Raw genomic sequence first — 17714 nt, 5'->3', positions numbered from 1 at the left:
ACTGCCTACACTGCTACTTATTTTATATCCTTCAATAAAGAATAATTAGATCGTCCCACAATGACTGGCCTCTTGATAACCATGTGTCTCTAGATGGAAACTCAACACTAAATTTTCTATCGAAATTGATAATGGGAGAGATATAGTCATATATATAGAAATATGACTATATATAGAAATATAGATATAGAAATATATAAAATTAAAAAAATATGAATTTGAAATTATAGATTACTATCAGTATTGTATACAAGTGAGCTGGGGCCGTGAACCTTTGGAGTTCATATCGTTCATATTTTGGATTATTTTACACTAGATATACTAGTATTTTTATTAATTAAATATTTTCATATGAACTTTGAATTAGTTTCCAAAACGCCCCTTATATGATTCTCTGTATACGTCACTGACCATTATAGTTTTCACATGTCTTTTAAATTTGTTCATACACTTTTAAATGAACCACTAGTCTAACCTGTATTGGCAAATTTCTTATTAATTACTGCGAAATTTAATTCGTGTCCTTTATAAATAAAAAACGCCATAATTGATAGCGTTGAATCATGATTTTTTAAATAGAACCTATAGTAGTTTTTTAACCTAACCTTTAAATATTATCTTCATTTGCTTTTGGAAACGTATTTCGTTTAATGGTTCTACTCTTATCCAAATTTTATTCTTTATTTAGAAATTATTTCTTTTTAGAGCACATAAGTAGTACATTTTTAACATGTAAAGTAAATTCAATGTTAAATTTATAAAACTTTCGATAAAGATTTATCTATAAAAAAACACTCCTCAAAATGTGCACAGTTTCACTGATTGTATTTTAAACACATTCAGTATAATAAAAAAATTAATAAAATAAAATTGATATAAGACAACAGAAAAATTGTGTAGCTAAAATAATAAACAAAAAGCCAACGCAGCTAACATATATGCAACACATATACTACATATATACATAAATACAGATATATACAGATATAGATATATTTATAAATATAAAAATCTAAATTTAATTGACGTCAAATGGTATAAAATACTTATTTTGACCCCTCCTCATATGCATTTGGCTCTATATTTTGTGCATGTTTGAGATTTTTAGGAAGCACAAACAATAAAAATTATATTTAATTTGTTTCACATTTACCGTTGATAAATTTTTGGGTAGCGCTGTTGGTGGCTGCGGTGGTGGTCCCCGATTTGTTCTTAAATTCGCTTCTGTTGCATTGATCGGTTGTTGCTGTTGTTGTTGCTTTTGACGTTTAAGCGTTAAATGTTTTGTCAGTTCAGTATTGAAGTCCATTGGACCATTTTTCGTTGTTGCTGGAGTTGAATTCGCAGTGGGGGGACTTCCACTTCGACTATTCGTTGTACTTGTGTCATTGGAACGCGTGGAAGACGTAACTGTGGTAGCTGAAAATTTATATTAAATTTATTTACAAACTATTGCATATTATTGATTTATAATGGTTTATACTTACACCGGCTGCCATTGACAGGTTTCAATTTTGGCATAGATGAGAGTCCTTCAAATAATCCACCTAATTTGGGTGCTCCATTGCCAATATTATTGTTACTATTGCTTGTATTATTGTTAAGATTAGTGCGTTTCGGTGATCCATTTGATGACGAATCACAGATCTAACAGAAAAATACGAGAATATATATAAAATATTAATTAAAATCTATTTGATATAATAAATCTGTGGTTACAAGACTGAACAATTACATTTAAAACTAATATAAATAATATAGTAGTATATTTCTATAATAGAAACACAAACTCCTTGTTATTCCGAAATAGCACTATAGGTTTAACAGATATTATTTATCGCAAGCAAGTTATATATCGAGCAGTGGTCATTCTGGACACAGAATGAACGCAAAAATGACTTTTGTCGCGATGGGAGTTATTGATTTGCAGGAACAAACTAAAGAGTACATATTTTTTAGCGTGATTAACAAGAACACCGTGGCTTAAAACCTAATAAACTCCCCTATTGGAATTTCTTCGGTTCCAATTGGAACTATACATTTATATACAGTTTCCTCCTTAAAAGGGAGCGGGACTTATGTACAACTCTGCTGTTTTTTGGGGTACAGCACCCGTTTGAAAAAGCAATTCCATATCAAATGAAAGTAATAAATACATGAATACGACATTCTATCTTACTTAAGCACTGCGTACGATTAAGCTATAGTCGCTATCTACCGTATTCCATACAATTGAAGTATATTGAGACTTGTCAACTACTGTAGCAAGTATACTTTAATAGTGTGTTGGACCTCTTTATTTCAAAATATATACAATTGCTACTAGCCACTCTCCTAAGAATTTGCTACGCTACATTTGTTCATAACCATCTTAAGCGAAGAAATTCTAACGACATGCAACTTTTTCTTTTAAGGCGCCATCCAATCTATTTTTAACATTCTCAATTTTCTTACTCTTTCAACACAGTAGCAATTCTTTTAAAATGTTATACTCTTCTTTATACCTTGGTGATAGGATTTAAAAAGTTTAGATTTTTGTTTAATCTTTATTTATAATACAATATAAAGATCAAACCCTAATAAATTGATATAAATTCTGGAAATGATTCCTTGCTCCAAAGAATGCAATTATCTAATAGTTGATTTTCAAAAATAACTGAAATATAGGATGTCAAAAAAAAATTACCTTGAATAAAGCATCTTTTTCGAAAAATACTCAATACTTCAAAAATGATTCATTCAAATATCTTAAATCCGAAGTGCGGTCACTTCTTCGGAAATTTTATGTCAATCTTTTGTTATTCGAATATAATATCATATTATCTTATGAACATTTTTAATGTAGGAATTTTCCATTTATCATAGACCGTTTTCCAAGAATCGTCCTACAATATAAGCTACTGATACAGCTGAATTTGTTAGAGTGTATGAATAATAATTAATAATTTTTGTGTTTTTGTGGAAAAACAATATGTAACTCAGTTTAAATTATTATTCAATAATAATTGTAAAGGTTGTAGTCTGCCATATCTATTTTATATAATTCTATATCTATATTCTATATTCTAACATTGTTTTTATTTAAAAATAAATATTTTACCTTTCCTGCTAAAGCTGGACCACTTTTGTCAACGGTTGTAGTCTTTTTTAGTTTCGTGCCTTTTTGTATTGATTGTAATAAAGCTGATCGTGAGTCTCCACCTGCAGCTCCGCCTAACTTTAAACCGCCCATCGCTGGTGGTGGCGGTGGACCAGGTGGTGGTGGTGGTCCTGGCGGCGGTGGTATTGCCATCTGTAAATATTGTAATAAAAAACATTTTATAATTTTATAAAGAAACAATAAATCTATTTAAAATGCAATATATATACACACGTTTTGGCTACTTTCCCTACGTCTTAATCTCATTTTTTATGTATACATATATATATATATTTCTATATACATATGTACATATAACAATTTTTAATTTTTGAAGTTATTTAGAAAAAGTGCGTTTAAAAGTAATGAAGTTGGTTTAAATACTGAATAAATATTTTAAAGTTATTATTTTCTTGGATCACATACTGTCAAAAATTCATACATAAATGAGAGCATGTCCACCCACATATCTACAATAAGAGTACATATAGTTCCACATTTGTTCTTCAATATTTGTAAATTGATTTTACTTTAATTTTACTATTTCATCCTACAGCATAAAAAACAACACATTTGTATCTTTAAGTAAATATCTGTATTGAAATCGACATTTATATATATTTATAATTTTTTTTTCAAGTGTTTAAAATAACAGAAGCCTACGCATTATCTCTATCGAAACACACTTGGATGCACATATGTAATAAATCTTGTATATAAATATGTAAGCATTAAAGTGTATGTATGTCTCTTTTGTATATATTTTTTATAATTTAATTATTTTTGCGTTTTTAATTAATTAATAAATTTTAAAATATTTAACAGCACCTTAGAGAAGCATGTATGCGAATATTGTGTTGTATTGTTAGAGAACCTGTTCTACACTTTTAGCGATTTAAGGCATTGGTGTCTCTTCTCGGATTTGTCAAGTCAAGTTTTATCTTCGAAACTCAATTCGTAAGTGGGTATTCGGATGAGCGTTGCACATGCGTAGAGAGTATGTCACTTTATATTTCAGATCAATGTCAAGGACTTATTTAAGTGAGCTTAAATTTTTTAAGCAATATACAAAAAAAAATTTTCAGTAATCAAAACAATAAAATATATAAACATTATTTTATTTTTAAAGTTTTATAATAAAAAAATTTCAATGTATGTATGTTTGTATTTCTGTCCTCCTAACTGAAGCATTGGGCCTCAATTTCAACTGAAGTTCAATGTTCATAATTTATTTATAAACAACATATGTGTATATAACAATTCATTAAAATTATTATACATATGCGTTATTTATGTATATATAAATAATTTTAAAATTAAATAATTAATAAAAAAAGAAATAACCGAGAAACTTAAGTGATATACTAATAGTTATTGACTGAGATCAATAACTCCCAAATAGTTCATTATATTATTTTTATTCTTATTATTATTATTCTTATTTTATTATCTACTATTACATTTGTATTATTATTTGATTATTTATTAATACAAAAAATATTGTATTGTTGTGATATAATGATTATAATTATTGTGATATAATGAGTTTTCGATACCAGGTTTCCTAATATACGGACCCTGTTTTATAGCTAATGCTATGATTTAATCGGATACTTGCAAAAATATTATTTCTCTATTCATATTTAATTCTTTTACTGTTGTTATTGTATATTTACAATACTAACAAAGAGAGTAATAGCCTTTGAGTTATTAACTATTGGGATTGTTCTAAATTGTATGTATAGCTGATGTGCTTGTTGAAGTAATCCACATAGTGGGAGATACTTTATGTAATACATGGACTCTGAAACATTTCGAACCAGTTGTAAGTACTTAGTTTTAGTTGTGTGTATTGTTTGTTGTATATATAACTGTTGGACAGTATGCAAAGTGATAAATAATATTAATTTATCTCAAAATATTATATACAAAAAGATTTAATCTGTATACATGTAACCTAACCGACAATAATTCATCTCACTATATGAATAATATCTGTATGAAATATCTTAACAAGATTTTAAATTAATTAAATATAGAAAATGGTAAAAAAATTCAAATGTATTTCCAAACAGCAGTAGTTTGCAAAGTGATATTTAATAGAACCCTAAATGTATTGCATATCGAAGAAATTCGAACAAGATTGCATCTTGTAATTATGCAATTGATGCAATTAGAATTTGGTTCGAGGTCTCTTTCGAATGACAAAACTCATACTCCATAGATCACTCTTACTAAATAGATCGTTTTATAATGCATCAAATTATACATTTTAAAAAAGAATGATGAAAAGGCACGCATCTAATTGAATTATGACTTTGAGGTGCTAATTAGTATCAAATGGATTTGCTGGCTTTATCATCAATCAGAGAAAGAATATGAGTAGTAAGATCGTAACTCTGATGGATTGGCTGCACTAAAGGAGTATTTATGATGTTGAAGAAAACACTTTTATTTTTGTTAGTAATATTTTAATAAAACCATTTCTAACTAAAATGTGGACACGTACAAAAATAGATTTATGGGTATATGGGTTTGATAGAAAGGGTCAAATTCGATTTATTTCTCCTCAAGTACAGCACTAATGTCATCAATGAAGAGATTGTATATATAAGTTCTCTGCGTAACATGATTATATTAATGATTTGATATACTATATAATATAACTATTTACTATACATATAAAAGAATTATCTCGAAAAGATATTTATATATTTTTTTGTTATTTGTGTGCTTCCAAATACTCTGCTTATTTGTTTGTACATAATATTATTAAATAATTAGTTAATATAACTTAAAATATCCATTACTAATAAAACAAATAAATAGTTTAATATATAGAGGAACAAATATAAAATTGTTATTTATAACAGGAAGTTATTTCATGGAATAAATCCGATTTGGTAAAGGTCTAAATGCATTTAATTGAATATATTTTTTTTAAATTTCAATTCGTTGCCTTTATGTCTTAAATAAGGAACGGCTTTAAAATTATTGAGAATAACGATGATTAATTTTAATTTTGTTTATTTTTTATTTGTATCTTATATGATACAAAAGTGTTAATCATGTTATTGAATATCTCAGAATTAATTATTTTGCTCACGTTGTGCGTTGAAATGATATTTTAAGAAACTGCAAAACACAGCACAATAAGTAGTACTAAGCCAAAATAAACAAATGCTAAGCAAAACATCAATGAATTTTTTAAAAAGTTGAATCATCGTTATCTTAACTTCATAATAAAATTAAAAATATATAAAGAAAATAAATATAAGAAAAAGTTATATATAAAATCGAAAAAAAAAATGTAGAAAGAAATTTAATCTAATTTTATGAAGAATATGAAATTTAGTTTAATTTCGTAAACTCTAACTCTGTAATTATTCTATACTTTAATCTAGAATTTTGTCTTGAAATACGGACTAATAATATTATATTTTAGGCTTAGTAAGGTAATATAATATAAGTAATTTCAAATATTTTTTATAAAGGTTTATAAATTTTATTAAATATAAAAGTTTATTTTCAATTATGTGAATTCTTGAGATAACGAATAAATTAATATTTAATAACAACATTTTATAATAGTTATAAAATTTATATATATGGGGTTTGTGTCGTTGTTCTATTATATAAAAGGAAGGAGTAAAAAAAAAATCGAACATTAACAATTTAAATTCCTGACACTTGGAATCCAAACATTATATACATTATATATATTATATTATATATATTATACTATATCTATCATATTATATACATATATATACATATTATATTATATATAAAATTCACTTAATAATAAATTCTTCTATTGTAAAAAAAGCTCTTCACTATAAAAGTATTTGCAAAAATCTTTTGTTTTAACAAGTAATTTTCATAGAGGGTTGGTAAAATTTTTCATCCTGTTGGGCAAATTATGGTTGGTTTTAATTTATAGCTGGTTATATAGAAATAATTTTATTTTATAAAAAATTCTATTTGAAATCAGTGATAAATACTTTAAAAAATTTTATTTTAAAAAATCAGGAGTCTTGAAGTGCAATTTTATGTAAATAATAAAAGACACAACAGAGTCTAAAAGAATAACCTTATCTATATCAAGAAGAGAAAGGTCACGATAAATTTTTGCTCATATCTGCTTTATGGTTTATTCAATCTCAAGAAATTTATAATTAATTATTTTAAAATAATTAAATTATATATAATACCAAATATAAAATTTTTTATATTATCGAACAAGTATGTTAAATATGTCTATATATATTTTAGAATATAGTATGTTATATTAAGTTTAGAAAGTGATTGAATTAAAAAAATGGAAAAATATTATTTGAGGGGAAATGCGATTTTTATTATTAATTTAAATAAAGGGTCACTTCTGTGCAGATATTTGAGATTGGATAACAAAAGATTTAATCATTACGTAGTTCCGTTTGACATCTTGTGTTTTGAATGGCATTAAAAAGAGTTGACGTACAGATCCTTTTTTTAATCAAAAAGTCAAAGTTAATGTAATCACAATTACATTTAGTTTATGTAATATAGAATGACATATATATTAATAGACATATAGGTACAAAATATTTTACTTCTATCCCATTTCTTTGTAAAATCTCAAAATATGAACGAAATTTTTTCATACTGATAAGTGAAATAGTGTACGCTGATTTTCTTCACAATTCAAACTGTCGGTGTTCAATGTGAATATATCATGTCCAAAGGGTGGATAGATCTTCAAGATTCTTGAGAGTGTCTTTCAAAGCACATTTTTTATCATAATTTCAATTCTCACCAGTTTCATATTAAGTATATAATTATTGGAGATAGTTCTTGGATAGAATAATTTATATAAAGTACCAATATTTATTACAGCTTAGATACTTTCAATCTATCTTTGTCCACAATAACATCCTGTCCAAATCACAAACATTATTTGTTGACAATAACTTTGTTTACTAACAAAATGTACCATCCATTTACTTCAATTGCATGAAAACTTCTTCAAATTGTCATTTCTGTTTATTTCTACGTGACGAATTTAGTTCCACACTTAAAGTGATATTAACTGAGGACGTATTAATGAAGATAACTAAAATATCTGGTACTTAATAAAAAATTTATAACATATTTCAAATTTGTTTTGATTTTAACATTTAAAGATATTCTCTTTTAAGTAGGATGCTATTTCAAGGGGACACATTTCTTATGACACTTCCTGCCGTGATTGCTCTATAAACTCTCATGGAAACAGTTTGTGCCGCTCGTTTATCGATGTTAACGAGAAGTTGCCACATAGACTCGGTAGCTTTTGTAACCCCAAACTAAGCACACTAATAAATATAATTCAAAGTTGAAAGTTGATTTTGGTTTGTTGATATATACATTATGCTGCTTACACAACACCGGTACCACTTAGTAATAATTTTTTTGTGTTATATATATATTATATAGAAACATTGTTAAGTATGTGGTGAAAAATCAATTTTTTTTTGATAAATTAAAGTATTTAGTCACCAAAATTTAAGTCCAAAAAATTTTAATTTTAATTGTTTAATAATTAATGTACAGCAAAATACTACTATACAATATACACCTAATTAGGTGGCAAAAAAAAAACCGCGAAATATCGGATTTTAAAATTAAAATAAGAACAACATTTTTATTAAAAAATATACAGCCGTTTTTAAAAACCAAATTTAAACATTAATATAAGATATTAAACTTAATCAATATGATTGCACTTTTTATTAAATTTTTTAATTTAAGTTATTAGAAATTAAATAAGTTCGTCTTTATGAGCCGATATTTTGGGGTGGGGCATATGGAATATTCTATTTACCTCGAACAGAAAATTGTGAACTTAATATTACACTAAGTTTTAATCACTAAATAGTGTTTTTTTTTTATATATTCAAATTTCTTTACACTTTTCAAAAAATATTTAACAAAAATATGTTTTTAACATAAACAAAATATTGTGAAACGATATCGAATTGGCACACTTCACCGTCTGCGTTCAAAATTCGAACTGCGTCTGGCGCTACATAAAAACCGACTCAAGCTGATCAAGCAAATCCATTGCGCAAGAAATTCGCGTTTGATTAATCACAACGTTTGGGAGCGACGCAACGTCTAAAAATTCAACGCCACATAGCGTTCGTTGCCTAAGAATATCTGAGAAGTGTCAACAGAGTCGCACTGTTGATTTTCACAGTATGGCGAGAGTCGCTATTTGAGCGCGATGATTAAGATTTTGAGCTTCTCAGCATGTTACGTTGGTTTCAGATTTATTTGACTTAAGACGATCGGTTCGTGATAATCGTATAGTAATGACGTCATTTTTGTTTACATATAAATATATTTGGGATATTACTAATAGCAATGAGAATTGCTATACCAGATGTTTTAGTATTAAAAAATTGTGGTAAATAGGTATTTATTTACTGGTCATATAATTGGTCACTATTGCTCATTGTACTTAAAATTTAAAGTAGAATATTCGCATTTTTAATATTTTATAATATGTTGGAAATTTTACGATAAAATACATGTATATTTTTTTTAAATATACTGTTGTGTAAGTTAAAATAGGTATAGTAATAGATGTTTGAAGATGGTAACATTTTAAATAGATCTTTATATAAAACTACTTATTAAACATTTTTCAAAAAAAAAAAATTTTTTTTTCTCTGAATCGATCTCATGTTATTACACGAAGAGGATTATAGAAAATAGGACGATTGCAGCCGGGCGATTGGATCAAGAGTTAAATCAGCAATCATGTAATCCAAAAACTAGCGGAAAGAAACAAAAAAAAAAGAAAATGGATTAAAAGTTTAAATCAGCAATAGTGCCATCAAAAACTAGCCGAACACCATAGATAGCGAAATTACCATAATCTCGCCCACATAAGGGAGTAAAGGTTTTTTCACAACCAACTCCAGAATAAAACAAAAGGAAAATAAAGAAAGTTATTACACGCGTATTGAAAACAGTTTCCTAATTAAACATGCACGTACGAATCACATCTGAAAGATGGCAGTAAACATACTCAAACATCGACCAATAATCTTGCTACAATCTCTCGATACGTTCATCTAACACTTATTAAAAGATAAAAGATTTATCAAAAACCTTAATTTCTACTTCGGTTATATTAAGTAACTTTATCTGGCTTTTATCGAACGAAAAGAAAATTAAAAACTTTATTTAATAGAATCTAGGGAAAATTGGGACGATTTTTACTAAGAAAAAAAAAAGTGTCGTTAATCTCTATAAAGAATAAATTAATGGAGTTTATCTAGAAGAAATGAGAAACCCAATCCAGCAATTTAATCAAGCTATTTTCGAAAAAAAAATATAAATTTTAATTAGAACACATTAGATTTATCGATAGTGTGAATCACAATTTAAGTTTAACTTATAGTGTTCTTTCAAGAAAAAAAAAGAGGTACATTTTTATTCTCTATCCGATATAGATAATGTGTGCTTTTCTAAAGAAATTATACAGTAATTTTATCTGGCTATAATCGAAACAAAAGATTAATTGAAACTTCAACAAAACGATCATTTAAGATTTATTATTGACTTTGATTAGTATATTATTAGTCTTCCTTAAGGAATAGTAACTTTATTTTTTATTGATACACAAGAGATATTGAAACTTTAATTAAATTGCAATTTAGGTTAGGTTAGGTTGGAGTGGTGGCTTTGTGTACCAAGAAAGCCCACGTGAGCTCAAATAATCGCCAGTTATGGTACCATAGAAATAGGGTTGGTTCGTACATAGACAAGCTGATCAGTATACGACCAACGCCGAATAAGGCAACAACTCACCCATTAGGTGAAGTTCTACTAATCTGACAGTTCTATGAATCTGGCTAGGTCTTTAATATTGTAGGAAAATCCTCACTACAATTATTATAGATAAAATTAATAGAGAGGTTTCGAATAGTAGTGAATTGCAACAACAAAAACTTTTAATTAATTGAATTTTGGCTGATCATACAGCTGTTTCGCTGCAATTCACTACTATTCGAAACTTCTCTATTGAATGGAATAGATTCTATTAAGTAAAATAGTCACTGCCGTCATATAACTGACGTTAAAATTTAAATTTAATGTAGATAAAATTTAAATTATCACTTTATAAAAAATATGTAAAAATTACTTTAAATGCAATAGTTTTACAAAACATAATGTTAATTTTATGAATAACTTTGAGAAAATGACTGATGCGGTCATTGCAGTTGCATATGTTGGCGTCAGATTGGTTGACTCATTTTAAGGTGTAGGAAAAATTTAAACTTTAATTACTATTAAAGGTTATTTAATTATAAAATATACTATATTTTATTCGAATATAAACATATAACAATTTTCTGTTTTATAGATTTAATTTTTATATACCTATTATCTACAATTTCAAATTTTTTTGTTGCTAATATTTTAATAATATATTAAATATTTAATTGATATTTGTGTAAAAGATTAAAAATTAAATTACTTTCAATTAAAAATATTAAATTGTTCTTATAACGTAATGAACATATACAATACTGCTTTGTTTCATTATTATCATTTTGAAGCCGTTTGTTATTAATTATTATATAATAAGGTTTTTTCAAATAGATATTTGGCGCTATGCTACTTATTTAATATTGGAAAGGGTACCCAACTTGAACCATTATTTCTCAATTTCTCTCATTACTGATAAAAGTGTTAGGATGACCAGACCTGGGACCATGTTTGATGTTTTTTCAACCTTCCTCAAAACATTCATACCATCATAAGCTCAAATAATAATCCGTTGTGGGACCACAGGGATAGTGTTTGTTCGTACATAGACTAAAAGGTCAGTATACGATCAACGGTCCATAAAACAATTTATTTTTGACTTTAACGGACTATTTGTTTGGGAAGATTTGGTCATAGGAAGATATATCACATTTAATATTTTACTATTTCTTATAAAAAATATTGTATGTTTTTCTGGTCTGCAGTACTTTTTGGATTTAAAACATTTGTGAAGGATATATATTAATACTCGCGGACCACCTGTTGGAAACCTGTACTATACAATTAATTAATATTGCTATAATTTTGTTTAGGGTTGGAGTAATATAAATAACTGATATAGGGCGTTTACATTAGTATTGCTTGCTTTGAGTAGTATAAAAGTGTTTTTTTTCTAATTTTTTATTTTATATTTTAAGGTAAACAATAAAACCGTTAAATAAGAAAACATATTTGCCATTAAAACATTGCAAGACAACTTAAATAAAAAATGTTCTTAAATGTTTTTTTTTCCTTCTTGTTAAGGTTTTGTGGTGTTGTTATTACTGCGGTTATTGTTATTATTTTTTTATTGTTGTAAATTGCGCAAGAAGTCATCATATTTCATTGTCTAATGTTTATAAAATAAACAGTATAAATAAACAGTATGTTTTGTACTGTACATAAATGCATATAAATATATATGTATATAAAATGATTGCACAACAAAACCAATTGGGAATCGAATTTCGTGGGTGTTGTAGGTGGCGTCTATTAAAACCATTTGCTAAACACACAACTGCAGTTACTAAAATGTTTTAGGTTATTCTGTTCACGCCCTTGTTTACACTATTAACTTTCAATTTGGTTTTGTTTTTTAATGTAGTTAATTTTATTAATTGAAATCCAAATTGAAAATAAAATCAGAGTCGTTTCCTGCATGTCAAAAAAATCGGAAACTTTCTTAAGAAAAATCAAAAAAAAAACGTTATCGTTTGATATTATGTGGATTCATTATTTTTAAAACATTTCTAAGTTTTTTTCTAAAAATTGCTTATTTTATGCTTTTATACGTCATCATATCAACTTCCCTTTTATGATATGCGTTATTATAGTCATTAATTATTTTTAACAGCATTAGAAATTATTTTTAACAGTATTAGAGTTGATCTCATACTTTAAAATTAAGAGAAGAAATCATTCATATTCCATTGAAATATAACTAAAGTAATTATATTATACTATACACTAAGTACGTACTTATTTTTTTTTTATTAATATTTCATTGTTACTAATAATAATATTTAAACATTAAAGAACAATTTGTTTTAAATTTTGTATGGTAGAAATAATCTTATTGACTCCATAACGCTTTAAGGCAATTTGGTTACTCTTTGAGGTTACTCTACTCTTTTTGCTTTTAAGTATTTGATTTCATCATTCCCTTCTATCAGTAAGGACTGACGTTTCGCTACTATTATAGTTAGAGAATCGTTTTAAGTGGAACTTTATTAATTCTTAGATTAAGGCGCAAGGAATACGCTTGTATAGGAGTATTTCATCATATGTGTATACAGCAAATCGCTTACTTATAAGCCATTGCCTATATCATAATTTTAATTGTTCTTTTTTCTTTTTGAAGTACAGAATTTATATACCATTTACGTACAAAAGAAGATTGTCTTTTATTTTACGTGAAGTTAATATGACTCGATTTAGTTGCATTTGAGTTTATGTACTATTTTCGAAAAATTAGTTAAGATAATATTAAATCGGAGTTGTAAATTTATTGCCGAACTTTTTGACTGATAAAAAGGACAAACACTGCTATAACGTAGTGCTCCAGCGTACTGTTTTTGGACAAATTTGCTTTTATTTAGATAAGAATATGTATCTTCTTTCGAGTTCCAAAAATCAAACGAAACAATAACGCTATTTTGTTAAGAACGCTTTAATTCAAATTAGTAGATTATAATGTCAACCTTTATCAAAGGATTTTGATATGTCAAAAAAAAACAGCAGGGCGTACATTTTGTCATCAAAAACTCAAGGTATTCCTTGGTCAATAATTAAACGTTTCATGCGGAATCCAAATATCCAAAAAATTATGCAATAAGTTTTAAAATATTTAAAAGATATAAGTCCATATTATGTTATCTCATATGCTCCCTTCCCTTATTTGCTAAACCTGATTACCTTGGCAGTTTCCAGAAGAAGGAAACGTACATTAATATGTTGTTTTAAATATAATGTTTTAAAAGAATAGTCTCGGAATTTCAATAGTGGTTAAAATTAAACGACTTTGTTGGCTTTCATTTTTTTTATTTCAGCAATAAGCCTTACGTCTGTTATTGAGGTATGCAAGAAAATAAGAAGTTACTATGATGTACTTAATTGAGTTCGTATAGATCTCCACTAATTAGAAAATTCAATATTGGTTGCGTTAACAAATAAATCAACAAAATTGATAAAAAAAATTCGAAGGGAAACAAATATACCTTAAATCTCCAAACTTACTTAAATAAGAAGTGTGAGAGCACAATTGAAGACTTAAGGCAAAATCGAGAGACTTAAGCATGACTTCAGTCAATATCGAGCTATTATGACTGAGAAATCGACTCTAGATGATTAAAAGATGTACCAATCCATTAATGGACAGCCATACGTTAGTCAATTGTATTTGGATCATTTAACAAAAAAAGAAGAAAAAATATGTTGTCGGTAGAACAGTCAAGTTTGTCATACAAAATGTTAGGTGCTATTTTTTGAAAATGATGTATTAAAAAAAAATTTAATAAATATTATTAACTATATTTATTATAATAATAATATTTAATTGTATTATATTTTTGATATAACAAAGCGTTTTAATAAGAAAATAAAAATAATAATATATAAACATATCGTATTTGGTTGGTACAATAAAAAAAAAGTATAGATCATCAACAAAAGGTCAAATTATAGACGTAGACTAATGCTGGAAATGTTATATATAACTGATGTTCCGGACAATCAGAGACTTAACTACAAAACTATTAAATGTAATTTTTTTTATAATTTTTGTGTTAAATAAACGAACTAAGAATAGTGAAAATTAAAAAATATAATATATATAATATAATATATATAATATAATATATATAATATAATATATATAATATAATATATATAATATAATATATAATAAATACTAACAAAAAAAAATATAATAAATAAAATTACAAATAATAATCAATAATACTACATATTAATAATATTATTAATAATACTAATAAAAATAGTAAATAGTAAAAAAATAATATAAAAACAAATGAAATAATAATAAAATATTATGTTGAGCCTTTTCCTAGGTAATGCATCTAGGCACTTTTACTCTTTGTTTGCTGGGGGTTTCTGCAGAGTCCCACCCATCTCACTGACTCATAATAAATATTTATGGAAATATATAATAACTAATAATATAAAAAATAATTAAAAAAAATATAATAAATATTTATGAAAATATAATATAAATATTAATATAAAAAATTATTAATAAGAGTATAAAAGCATAATAAATTATAATATAAATTATTATAATAATATAATAGCACTTTTATAGAATTTTTGCATAAATTTTTTAATTTTTCACATAAAAATAAAGTATTTTAAACACAATTAAGTTCGAAATTGGTATTAACAATATACTTCATCAATGTTTAAACAAAAAAATGTGATATTTATATATCACACTTCTTATCATTGAAGCGATTTAAGATTGACTACCATGACTCATATATGTATAATCAATGTTTTTTTTTGATATTAGAATAATTCTTGTAATCTTATCTTATGTATATTCAACGTCTATTCTGTATTGTATATTAAGAAAAAGTACAATTTATATATGTAGAAAGATACTTAAATTTATATTCACGCAACGATTTTTATCACTAACTAAACTATTTTGCATATTTAGGGTTTTTTTAACATTTTTATATACTTAGTTGCTTATCTCTAATATCTAAATAAACTACAACTTTAAATTAATTTATGCGATAGGATGACGTATCATAATTTTAGAAATATTGATAAATTTAATGTTTTGAAAGCAATGAAAAGTATAATTAAGGATAATAAATTTGTTAAATATTACTGTATAAAAATGTTATCTAAACTAAATAATTTTAAATATTACAATAGTCATTTATTGGATCAAACCAGTTTAAATAACATATATTTACATAAGTATTAAAATTGTAAATACACTTGAATCTGATCTTCACACAAATGTAACTTGTAACTTTTATTTATACCAGAAATATATACGGAAGTACACTTATATATTGACAAATGATATATTATATAGGTATAGATAAAAAAATATTTATAAATTTTAAATATGTTCGCAACTCAATCAATTAAAAAAATCGTGATAAATACTTAACTTTAAAATTTAACTGTTATTACTTTTTGAATGTTGGGAAATTTTGTTTAATAATGTGAGATATGAGTCATACACAAGTAAAAATATTACATATGTACATATATATGTAGCAAGTAAATGTTTTTCCACTATAAGTTTTAAGGTATTTTACATTCTATGTAAAACTACTGGTGAGCTCCGCTAGTTCGAATCTTTGGCCATAAGGATTTCTTCGTAATTAGAACTAAATTGTATGAACCTATCAAAAGAAAAACTAAGAATCATCACAGGAATCCTAACAGGGCACTGTAAACTAAAATACCACCTTACAAGACTGGGTATACTTACGATTGCAAACTGTAGATTCTGTGAAGAGAATTAGGAGTAGACCTCACTTGTGCTGTTAGAATGCTCTGCGTTAATGTACATACGGAATAGGCTCCTTGAAATGTATATTCTTACGGAAAAGGCAATAAAACTCTGTAAAGTAGGTTCTATACTACTTTTTATTGACGCAACAGGGCTTAGAGACCTACTCTAAAGCCAGAATGGGGGAACAATAGACCCGACAGTCGCAGTGTCACATCCCCTAACAATAATAATAATGAAATTAGAATATGCAAAATATATATTTATTTATGTGTTTCGCTAATACGCATCACATGTTATGAATATGTATGTTCGTAAATCTATTAAAATAAATCACAATTATAGATTATGTACTTACAGGTAAAAATGTTTAATTCGCCTATATGCTTTGTTAAAATAAATTTATGATCAAATATGAGACTTTTTCTGATTTCTAATTTCTCGCACAATCCGAATGGCTCAGTAATGCTGGATTTACCTAAATTCGGATTAAAGGACCCGAATAAGTGGTGTTCTACTTTGGAATTTATGATTTCAAAAATTAAAACACATAAAAGACACCACCATAATATTTTTATTTAAGTTGATAGCACTGTATTGCGTCTTCGGGATTTGAGAGACATGCTTTAAAGACATGTTTTAATAAAAATAATGTTTGCAATCAATTTTATAGTTTGATCAACCGTCTGAGTAAAACAAATCAATTTTATTGTTAGTCAGATATGTGTTTATAGTGCATATATAGTACGAAGCTTTGTTCACAAAATGCTTTCCCCGTCTTATCAATTAAATTGCATGCATAATTCTCCACTTTAACCTTATTTTATAAAATTGTATATGAAATTTATATATTAAACACATAATCTATATTTACAATTAATATATGTACATTTTTTCATACATTTCCTATATATAAAATTTAATTATTAATTCAAAATTATCAATAATCAGTAAATGATCAATATAAAATTTACAATAAATATTTAAAAAAAAGTTTTGTTAAATCATAAATAATATTTT

The 17714-nt window shown here is 26.1% G+C and overlaps 1 protein-coding gene across 4 annotated transcripts in view; it reads right to left on the bottom strand.

The window, feature by feature from the left end:
- Positions 1-17714, bottom strand: part of LOC119677540 (WAS/WASL-interacting protein family member 2) — a 42798-nt gene that overhangs the window by 10797 nt on the left and 14287 nt on the right. For 3 of the 4 annotated variants that reach the window (XM_038088920.1, XM_038088919.1, XM_038088922.1), the window contains 3 exons: positions 3101-3292; positions 1488-1647; positions 1154-1419 (listed from right to left, as the gene is read on the bottom strand). In XM_038088920.1, the coding sequence (XP_037944848.1) occupies positions 1154-1419; positions 1488-1647; positions 3101-3292 (618 nt within the window). Of the gene's footprint in view, positions 1-1153; positions 1420-1487; positions 1648-3100; positions 3293-8984; positions 9030-17714 lie in introns of those variants that run through there. The other variant, XM_038088921.1, reaches the window with a different exon arrangement.

This window comes from Teleopsis dalmanni, chromosome 2 (assembly GCF_002237135.1).
Source record: "Teleopsis dalmanni isolate 2A chromosome 2, ASM223713v2, whole genome shotgun sequence".
Taxonomy (NCBI): Eukaryota; Metazoa; Arthropoda; class Insecta; order Diptera; family Diopsidae; genus Teleopsis; species Teleopsis dalmanni.
This window is presented reverse-complemented; position numbering and strand designations above follow the sequence as displayed.